This window comes from Castor canadensis, chromosome 6 (genome assembly GCF_047511655.1).
Source record: "Castor canadensis chromosome 6, mCasCan1.hap1v2, whole genome shotgun sequence".
NCBI lineage: Eukaryota > Metazoa > Chordata > Mammalia > Rodentia > Castoridae > Castor > Castor canadensis.
This window is the reverse complement of record NC_133391.1, coordinates 82709896-82721269: the sequence shown is the minus strand read 5'-3', so window position 1 is coordinate 82721269 and position 11374 is coordinate 82709896. Positions and strand designations below refer to the sequence as shown.

The 11374-nt window shown below is 40.9% G+C and overlaps 1 protein-coding gene across 3 annotated transcripts in view; it reads left to right on the top strand.

Moving 5' to 3' along the window:
- Positions 1-5233: 5233 nt before the first annotated feature.
- Camk4 (calcium/calmodulin dependent protein kinase IV) overlaps positions 5234-11374 on the top strand; it is a 225262-nt gene continuing 219121 nt past the window's right edge. Inside the window, exons 1-2 of one of the 3 annotated variants that reach the window (XM_074076969.1) lie at positions 5234-5359; positions 6079-6317. In XM_074076969.1, the coding sequence (XP_073933070.1) occupies positions 6157-6317 (161 nt within the window). In that variant the 5' untranslated portion in view covers positions 5234-5359; positions 6079-6156. Of the gene's footprint in view, positions 5360-6025; positions 6318-11374 lie in introns of those variants that run through there. The other 2 variants (XM_020178863.2, XM_074076970.1) reach the window with 2 other exon arrangements.

Here is an 11374-nt window from a genome sequence, read left to right as displayed (position 1 = left end):
TCAAAATACAATGCTATGATCTTTGTGTTAAACCAGGTGTTGTCTCTAAATAAATGAAAAGAAGAAATAGCCTTTCATATTTACACATATTTCCCAATCTGTTGCTCTGCATTCTTTCCCAAATTTCCACTTGGTTTATTTCACTTCAGCATCAAAAAACTCCTTTAGCATATCTTATAGCGCAGAGCTCCTGCATATGAGTCCTTTCATATTCAGTTTATCTGAATGTATTTCTATTTGAATTTCAATTTTGAAGGATATTTTTATAGGGTATGAAATTCTTTTTCTTTCTTTCAACAATCCAATACCTTCAAAGTTAAGTTACTTTAGTGATCTCCTTACTTTGGGTTTTTTTGCCTGCATTATTTCTGATGTGGAGCCATCTGTCTTTTATATCATTACTTCCCTAAATATACAGCATGCATTCTTTCCCAGCCTTTTGTGTCTGTCTTTGTCTTTGTCTCTCTCTCTCTCTCTTTCTGTAGAAGAATGCTTTAAAACTTTTTTTAAAAAGGGATTTTGATTTCAAGGGTTTCACTTAGATGGATTTAGGTGTGGTTTTTATTTATTCTCTTTGTTTTGCTGAAATTCTTGGATCTGTAAATTGTCGTTATTTACCTAAATTTAGAGAAATTTCAGCCATTAGATTTTCAAAAAAGCTTTCTGTCCCAGTCTATTTTCCCTCTCTTCCTAGGTCTCCAATTATATGTAAGACCCCTTGATACCAACATACAACTACTTGAATTTTTTTTCAACTTTTTTCTCTTTTAGTTCTTTAGGTTGAATGATTTCTATAGCTGTATTTTCATTAGTTCTCCACTTTTGCATTACAGATTACTCTAAAAAGTACTGATTTAAAACTGCAGTGATCATTTATCTCTCTCAGTTTTTGTGAACGCACAATTGCAAATTATCTGGAATTACCAATTACCTCATTGGAATAATTTCAGCTTACATTTCTCATGAGGTCACAGTCAGATGTTGGCTCTGGCAGCAGTCATATGAAGCCCTGACTTGGTCAGGGGAATCTACTCCCTTGTGGGTCACTTGCATAGTTAGCAAGTCTCCATGTGGCTGCTTGAATGTCCTCCTGTCATGGAAGCTGGCCTTCCTCAAAATGATCAACTCATGAGAAAAAGACAGAATTAGCTATGCTTTTATTTCCACCGCATTTCATTTGTCTCATATGCCAGTGACATCATGGCGGGGCGGGGGGGGAGGACCCAGAAAGACATGGATATGTGGAGGTGAAGACCCCTGGACTCTGTCTTTGAGGCTGAATCCTCTATTTCTAAGTTCTTTCACCCTTTCTCCTGCAAACTGCACTCTTTTTTGAGCCCTTTGAGTGTGTATGTTTTTTAATTCACATATTTTTCTTTTTCGGTTCTCAAATTTGTATTTTTTTACTTTTGTACATTTTCCATTTCTCTGGTAGGAATACACATTTATTTACTCATTCTGATTACCTTTCTCAGTTTATAATAGCTATTATAAGTCCTTTTTATATGAGTATAACCTATGAATCATCTTGAAATTGGTTTTTAATTGATTCTTCTCTCTCTTTCTCCAGTACTGTGGTTTGAACTCAGGGCTTAGCACTAGTGTGGCTAGAGCTCTATTGTTTGAGCCACGCCTCTAGCCATTTTTTGCTCTGCTATTTTGGACATGGGAGTCTCATTTTTTGCCCAGGCTGGCCCGGACTGTGATCCTCCAATTTAGGATTCCTACAGTTGCTGTGATGGTAGCTGTGTACCACCATACACAGCTTTTTTCTGTTGAGATGGGGTCTCACAAACTTTTGACCTGGGTTGGCCTGGATCCAATCTTAGCCTCCCAAGTAGCTAAGATCACAGGAATGAGCTACTGTTCCTGGCTGATTGATCCAGATTTTCCTGTCCCTGCACATGTCTAATCATTTTTAAAATTATGTATTCTCTTAACTTTTTCTTACAGCATTTTTTCTTTTTTAAAAATTCCCTCCCTGTCCCCTGGCCCCCACCCCCAAACACACATTTTAACTTTGTGGGACTACTTTCAACCATGTATCCCTGTAAGGGGCAACAGTCAACATTTTTTTCTTAGCAGTTTTAGCCTTCCAGTTACTGATTATCCTTTTTTTCCAGTTTTATTGGAGCCTAATACACACTTCCATAAATCAGAGAATCGCCAATTAGTAAAGCATAGATTGCATATAGATTTTGGATTTCTCCACTGTATTTCCTTCTTTCTGGAATTTCCTTCTCAATTTCTAATATCTTTGAGCTTCTAACACCTCAAGTTAATGAGACTGAAGTTTTCTGCTTGATTTATAGTTGTTGTGTACTGGCTGCAGAGTGCCCTTGGAGCAAAAGCTGAATGAGTATCCCTCATGCAGAAGAATGTCTTTCTTCCTTGGGTTGCATCAACAAGTTTTCTGATTTGGGTTGTTATTCTGTACATTTAAAACACCATTTGTATACTTAGTCCAGGAATTAAATTATAATAAAGGAGACTTATTCATACCATCTACTCTGCCACTACTGAATGGAAACTTGCCCATTTACATGAGTGAGATGTGACATAGCTCTCTAGAAACTTTGAGTTGGAGAGTCCATTTAATGATGGGTTTCATGCCACAGGGATTTATAGAAATCAGAAGGGCAGGAATGTGGCTCAGTGGTACAGCAGTTGTCTAACATGCACAGGCCCTGGGTTTGCTGTCCAGCATCACATGAAACAGAAATCAGGATTTTTTTGGGGGTATCCCAACTGTTGGTATCCACAGACCTCTATGACCTTAGGTTGTTTAGTTTTCTGATAAAATCTTCTAGTTTCTGTGTAGATGTGGGCAGGATAGATATAAGCCTATTAGTCAGCATCCTGGAAGCCTTTGGTCTGAGAGTCTCACTGCTTATTTTGTAAAGATCCACTTAATTTCTGTTTTGAATATGACCTCAGTTGTGTCTTCTAACCTAAAACAAATTTTATCTCTTGTTCAGTATTTAATCCATTATCTTCTAGGGTTTGGTAGAAGTGTGTTTGTACTGTGATGGGGTAGGAGAGTTATCTGGGAGCCTAAAGAGCTTCTTTTTGTTGTTGTTTTGTTTTTTGGTGGGACTGATGTCTGAACTTAGGGCTTCACACTTGCAAAGCAGGTGCTCTACCACTTGAGCCACACCTCCAGTCCATTTTTCTCTGGTTGTTTTGGAGAAGGGGTCTCATGAACTATTTGCCTGGCTTGGCCTAGAAGGTCAATCCTCCAGCTCTCAGCCTCTCAGGTAGCTAGAATAACAGGTGTGAGCAACTGGTGCCCAGCTTTTAAGAGTTTCTTGTAAAAATTTGCAACCAGTGTCTCGTTGTCTGCCCTCTGCCCACCTTTAAAACTATCTGGTACTCTAACTCCAGAGCATTTCTTGATTCTGTGACAAAAATTAGATTTTTTTCTTATTGGCTTTTCCTATTGCAAATCTAGGTTTCAGGTCTTTCCAGTCTTCTAAGTCAATCACCATTTGTCCACATGTTCAAGATTTTGTTAACACTACTTCTCTCTTTTAATGATTTTAAGTTTCTGCTCCTTTTCTGGTCATTTTAGCTGAGTTTTTGTGTTATGAGTAATGATAAATGTCATGTATTTAATCCATGTTCTCTCTCTCAGAAATGATATTTATTAATTTGTATTTACCTATTTTAAATAAAAAGTAAATTGCATGGATTAAGCAAAATATAGTAGAGTCTCCTTCCTCCCCATTCATAGAGGAGAAGAATATGAAGATGCCAGAAGCCATAGGGATTACTGATCCCTGAATATACTGTTTTTTTTCCCATATACACATACAGTTGATCTGAGATGCCCACTAAGTGACTAATGGGTGGTAGCATATACTAGTCAAAAGAATGACTCACATCTTTCTTGGGACAGAGTGGGACACTGCAAGAGCTCATCCTACCAATTAGAACAGTGGGAAACTTAAAATTACGAATTTTTTATTTCTGGAATCTCCTGCTTAATGTTTTCAGACCCCAGTTTCCTGTAGGTAATTAAAGCCATAGAAAGTGAAATTGAAAATAAGGTCATATGACTTACTTTCTTTTAAGCCTCAATTAGTTGCCATTTTCATTAAAATTACTTAGGAAAAGAATAGGTGTTGAATAACTAAACCTACTACGCTGAATGTACATATCACTTCAATAATCAGCTTTATACCATTTAAAGGCCACTGTTCTCTAAAATAGCTGGGGGAAAAGGCTTACCCATCTCCAATGTAATATTCTTACTTTGGACTTACATTATGAAAGAATTGCTTGCAACAGACAGGTGTTTATACCCAGTGCTGCCACTTCTGGACTTGCCTCAAAGAGGTGTGAATAAAAATAGTCTAACTACTTTATGCCCATCTTTCCACTAGTCAGTGCGAGCCACGAGAAACTTACCTAGCGAGAATCAGGATTTGCTTTAGAGAGCTTCATCATCTTGCTTTGCTGATGAGTTTGATTTTTAAGCATGATGTTTAGTGAATTCATTCCCTGAAAAGTAATGTCATGAAACATTTCCAGTCTCTCATCAAATAATCTAGTATATAATGGAATTTGTATGAATCTACAGTACTTGCTATTTTAAAAGCATTTCTAAATTGAGCATGTGCTCACCCTCAAAATTTCCTGTGAGGAAGTTTCTGTATTAATTTTTCATTTCCAATCAACTAAGGCTAACATGCATATCACAAGTTGATTGACTATTTTTGGTTGTTATTATGTCCCCAATATAGCACCAAAAATTAATCATAAAAATAAATAAAAAATTAGAGGAAAATATTGAACTACATGGATTTACTACATGTCGGACAAAGTCAGAAAAAAAAAGACTAGAAGTAATATCTATGAAGTGAGATTAAAGGGACTATGTTTATTTAGCTCAAAATGAGACATAATGTCATAGCTTTTTTATACATGTTATTATATTTTGACATCCTGAGATATCAGAATATAATAACTAATTGCTGTTTGTCTTCATTGAAATCTGAAAAGAACAGAGTTCAAGGACAGAAATAAGTGATACATATTCAACCAATACTAGAATGAATGACAGTTGATGGATGGATATTAGAAAGCTTCAATGGGATACATTTCTTAAGAAAAGCTTTAAATGTAGCAATCTTCTCTGTCATGAATGGCCACAGGTCCTGCCTGAAGGCAGAAGGTTCTACTAGTTGGCTTCTCCAGGGCCCTTCTCTGAGCCACTTCTGTTGCTGGCCTGCAGATGCTGAGATCGAACTACACACAGCCAAGTATGTGCCCTTTTAGGAGCTCCGGCAGTGCCAGAGACCACAGTGCCACCAACAGAGACAAAAGCATCTATTCCAACTGAAGACTTCACTTAAAGGTGAGTCAGGTCAGCATGGACCTACGCCCATCCCTCTCCTCCAGCTTTCCCAGAGTCAGAGCCCAGGAGCCCTTGGTGTGTGTGGGGGGGTGGGTGGGTGGGGGTGCTGGCCACTACAGGACCACCCTCCTCTGCCACAATATAGGCTTCCACACAGGTTCGAAGAAGGGACGGCTGGTTATCTGGTGCAAGGTGGGAGGGACTCTCCGGGAGGCTCGCTCACAGAGAGATGAGTTGCACCAACAATGACCAGGTCCCTTTCTCACCCTCTCCTGGGGCCCGCCACTCCCGGAACGGAGCTCGCAGCCCAGGGCGCGCGGTGTCCTGCCAGGCTCCAGCGGGAGGGCGTGCGGGGTGATGCTCTGGTCCTTGTGCCTTCCCCACGCTCCAGCAGCGGAGCCGCCCTAGCTGGCACCGCCGCAGCCCCAGGCTGCGAGGGAGAAAGGGAAGAGGGAGGGGGCTGGAGAGGCTGCGAGAGGGAGGAGGGGAGTGGGAGGAAGGCGCGGAGGGGAGGGGAAGGGAGGAATCCGGAATCCGCGCTGCGGCGCCTCGCCTCGCCTCGCCTCGCCTGCCTCCCGCCGGCGGCGACTCCGGGTTCCCCCTGCACCCCGGCGGCGGCCGAGCGCCCCATCCCCGCGCTCCTCCCTGCGGGCCGGGCCGAGGCGGTGGGCGTGCGCGCGAGCCGAGAACGCCACCTCTCTCCCGCTCCTGCGTTGCAGGCGGTGGCGGGCGGCGGGGCTCCAGGCTCAGGCAGCGGCGGCGGCAGCAGCAGCGGCTTCCGGAGTCCCGCGGCGAAGATGCTCAAAGTCACCGTGCCCTCCTGCTCCTCCTCGTCCTGCTCTTCGGTCACCGCCAGCCCGGCCCCGGGGACTGGCAGCCTGGTCCCGGATTACTGGATCGACGGCTCCAACCGGGATGCGCTGAGCGATTTCTTCGAGGTGGAGTCGGAGCTGGGACGGTAAGGCGGCGGGGGCGCCGGGCGCGCGGGACCGGGAGGAGCTCCGGGCTCCGAGGCGCGGGCTGGGGCTGGAAACGCTGGGGTAGCGTGCAGCCCGGGTGTCCCCCCAGCAGGGACAGCTCCCGGAGATGCGGGACTGGCCTCTCGTCGCCTAGTTTAGTGTCTCGGGGAGAGCTTAGCTTTGCTCAGATGCCACTCAAGCTCTTCCCGGAGCGCCCAGGCCGGTGCCGCTGCCAGCACCAGCCAGACTCTGCCACTGTTCCTGCTCCCCACAGGCTGCCACTTCTCCTGGGTGACAGCTCTCATCGCACGTGGGCTCTCCTTTCCCGGTTAGTGTCTTTGCTCACGATTATAGCTTGCCAGAGGGTTCTGTTAGTTTTTTGAGTGTGGGGTCGTAGGGTGCCCCTCCAATCATGACAAAATCATTAAATTGGATTCATCCTCCTTCCTCTCATCAACCTCTCCAAAGCAAGTGGCACTAGAAATTAAACTTAAATACTAGCTTCCCTGCAGAGTGTGCTTAGAAGTGAGAGCAGGAATGAATCATTTAAGAGAGTTAAAGGCAGAATAATGAAGTAGTGTGGCTTTAAAGAGAAAGCAGCCTGTAGGGTCCAGGCCTTGGTAATTAATGAGAAGAGTTCTTCTGCACTTCTTTCATGTGCTGAGTGATTTATTTAAATTATGTATGCAAAAACCCATCTCCCCAGGGAAGGAGAAGCTTCCCTCTTCCTGCCTCTGAACATCTAAACAGGTAGCCATTAAGTCCATCATCTCATTTTTATCCATTGGAAATTATTTTTTCCTCTTCTTCCCTTCTTTCCTTTCTGTTGTCCATAGGTAAGGAGACTTCTTTTCAGCATTCAGTTTAAATGTAGACTCTTTATTATTGGGAATCTGAAGATGTAATTTCAACTGTTGGCAAGTAACTTCTCTGCAATTTCATTTTCATTCTCTTTTGGCTGGAAATAGTTTAGCTAACAGCCATTTTGACCACCGGGCAGGATTCTGAAAGTTGGCACTTTGTGGGAGGGTGGAACGGTCACTGCTCTCCCTCTCTCCATTTGAGATTACTCTTAAAAGCTTATTGAGTCCAGGTTTTGCATAAAAATGGTAAACGTGTGAATGAAAGTTTAGTGATTTGTTACTATTTTAAAATGTCTCAAAATATTTGAGTATTGAATAATGTGTATGTAGACATCCATTTTTGATCAAGTTTTTCGGTGTTCATCTGAAGATCTGTTGTAAGTAGGATGAAATGACATAATGAAATGTATGTTTTGGTAAGGTTCAAAAAGCCTATCATAATTGTGTGGTGTACTATGGTGGTGCAGAATAAACTTCTGATTAAAGACATAGTCTATTTAAAAGTGTTTGCTTGGCATTTTAGAAACTGTCATATAGTAGAGGAAGTCTCTGATGTTGCAGGGACTGTCCCAGCAGCAAATCTAACTGCCTTCCCAGATGTCTCTACCCAGTTCTGAGTTATCATCAACCCTGTCATTGTGAATAAGCTTTGCCATCAAGAAACTAAAAATTTTCCTTTGATTTGACAAATGGGAAAGTGGGTAGGAAAAAAAAAACAACTTTCCAATTGTACACACATAAGGGATGATAGACTTCATAGGGGAAAAACCTAAGGATTAGAAAAAAATTTGGTGTTAACGTTGCAATAAATTTAGGTGACAAATACAACCTATTATTTATTGCTAAGATTCTTGCTCTATCTACTTTTTTGATTACCTTAAAATCACCAAATTAAAATACTTTGAGGAACAAGCTAGAAATTGTACTTCCTTTCTTTTTTTCATCAGTAATGCGTATTGTTAGGTAAGCTCTCTGTAGATGGCAGTATTGGTGAGGTGTATGCTCACATACTTTGGTTAAGACTTCAAGAAATATCACTTCATGATCATTTTTTCACCAAAATAAAATCTAAAACACAAACCAACTGGTATACTGCTGTAATTATTAATAATTTATAAAGCCACAGACTACAACGGAATTACCATTGTTGGTATTGACTACGTGACATAAGTCCTCTTCCTTCCTACACTAGTGATCAAGTTGAGCTCAGTTAATTGGTTTCAAGTCTTTACTCAATCTTGGGCCAAATCTGTCTGTAAGTGGTGACTAAAGCCAAAACATTTAATTCATTAGTACATACTAGTCATTAACATTCTAAGAGAACCGTGCTTCTGGTGTTGTGTGGTGCTATTTTGGTTAGCTCCAGAGTGCAAACAAACCACACTAGATAATTGGTGAGTTGTTGGCTCCTCTGTTACAACTAGTGATTCCTGAGTTCAAGAGGATTAGACTCAAGATCATTTGGCCAACATACCCTAGGGATATGTTTGGAAGCTCAAGGGGAGTTAAATTTCTGAGTCTATACCCAACTGAAGCCCAATGAATGGTGATGGCAAAGGCAGGTGTAGGCAGCCGTGATGCACAAGTACACACTCACACCAGAGTGGAGGTGTGTGGATGAGTTATTTAAAAGTGTCAGACAAAATAATTTTTCTAAAATCACATTTCAAAATACTGAATTACTTGAAGTTTGTAAACTGTTTATAAAAAATTATGATACACCAACCAATTCAATTCTACTTAAAAATATGGACTTGGCCATTATTCTGTTCAGGGCTCCATATCCCAGAGAGCAGTTGGTCTTTTGCCATCAAATGGAGAAATTGGCATTTTAAAGGTTTTTGTAATGGAGAGGAGACCTTGCTTCTGGTTCTTATTTCATCCAGTGGTTTGGCACATGGAATGACAAAATTGGCAAAACCTGGTCTGTAGTAGGAATTTTCCCTTGTGCATTTAAACCTATGTCCTATCTTTCCTTTATACCCATTTGTACCAGACTGAAAGAATGTTTATATTAATATATATTTATATAATGTAACATATATAATATATAAAATTATATATATATATATATATATATGTATATGTAAAGATGTGTTTCCTGACACACAAATCTAGAAAAACCAAATGAAAGGAAAGGTAACTGGGATAAAAGCAGAGTGTGAAATTATTTTGGAGCTTTTTTTTTAATGTTTCCATTTCACTTACTAAAGTTTCTTTAGGCTGGTGACCTAAAGAAACAAGCCCATCCAATTTGATTCACAATTTAAAAAATACATTTATGTGGCAATTGGAGCATAATTACATAGGATCCCTTGCTATATATATTATTGCTTAGGAACCCAATAGATGTAAATAGTGAGATGTGTTTGTGTGTGTGCATGTGTGTAAAATTATATGAAATAATTTCATGAAATACTACAGCTTCTTATTGCCAACAGTATACTCTAATATTTTCTATTCCTGCTGTTTTATTTTATTAAAAATATTGGCTGAATTCATATGATTTAAAATCTCATTAATGGGTTGTGATTCAGTTGGAAAATTCTGTTTTAGACCATAAATCTGTGTATGACAGATTAAACTATGAGGCAGAGCCCTTTAAAAAAATGTCTTGCAGACCAATTGGCAACGTCGAGTCATGTCCATTTGGCATAGCTTTGTAGAGAAAAATTCTCCTATCTTTTCTCCAAGTCATTATTGGCTCTTACCCTATAAAAGTTTTGGAAAAACACTGGTGTCCCCCACAGATCTACTGGGCATATAGGAGTCTGGACTGGCTAAGGGGCAGGAGTTTGTACCAGGAGCAGCTTCACTGTGGAGGGAAGGAACTCAGAGGCCTAAGAAGCTGTGTGCCAACAGTAATACATAACTGGTCCAGGTAATAGTTAGCAAATGGTTCCTATAAAGAAATACAAAAAGTGTATTTTTTAAGGAGAACGGTTTCAATCAGTGCTCTTGCTTTGTCTTAGCACTCGGCTTGGGCTACTATTTTAAAATATCTGGGTGGTATAAATAACAAACATTTGTTTCTCAGAGACTAGAAGCTGGGAGGTTCAAAATCAAGGTGCTAGCTGATCCGTTTCCCCTCATGAGGGCCCCTTTTCTCTCTTGCAGATGGCTACCTTCTTGCTGTGTCCTCAGAAGACAGGGAGAAAGAGAAACCAAGCTGTTTGATTTCTCTTCTTATAAGAGCACTGATCCTATCACAAATGTCCCATCCTCATGACCTGATCCTAAACGTGATTGTCTCCCAAAGGCTTCACTTCCAATTAATCACATTAGGAGTTAGAACTTCAACATCCGAATATTTTGAGGGGTCACAATTCAGTCCATGGCATGGTTGGTGAAGAATCAGATTCTCTGTTTTCCTTTCTTTTTTTTCTTTGGTCAACCTCCATCCTGAGCCATTCTCTTGGTAGGTATTACTTTTTCCCTTTCACTGTCCTTTATACCCACAGTTTATCTGTTGGCTATTGATCTCTTGCTACACAAGCTCCTTTGCAGCTTAAGCTCTTTGGGGCGTGGTATGGTTTTTATCAGCCTAGGTATGAAAAATTTACCTGTTCCGTTCCTGTTCTGTTCTCCATGCACCTAATTCTTTTCTTAGCCACTGACTCAGGAGCAAGGTGGGGATTCCAAGTGGGAGAGGGGAAATTGATGCTGCACAAGTCTTTGCAGCAATATTGACAGTGTGTGATTTTTGGCTTGTTCACTATTATGTGTTCATTGTCTAGCACAATGCATACTGCTTAACAGGTGTTCCGTAAATGGTTTTAAAGACAGTGACTCAATGATAATGAAGTGGGCCAGGCACAGCAGGGATACCTCTTCCTCTTTTTTGAAATCTTGGTCCCTTTTGGTCTTGATGTTGTAGTGACCTTCATTCTAGTGAACCCAGGAAAAGGGAAATAGTATACCTTGCTTCTCCCTAAATCTTAGGTGATCATCACTCTAATCTCATCTCAGCTTCGGTTTTCTTCCTTTTTGGTGGGGGTATTGGTAACTGCCACCTCTGTAGCTTGTAGCTGTTGAAAATAATGCTACTTTTCTGTTGGCAGATGTGTCAGAATTAAGAGTTAAATCAGGTTGAACTTAAAGGCATGAAGTGCTTCTGAGCTATATCTACCTCTGAAGTATTTGGAAATACACTATTGTAAAGAGAAAGTCAGTTGAAGTCTATGATAGGATCA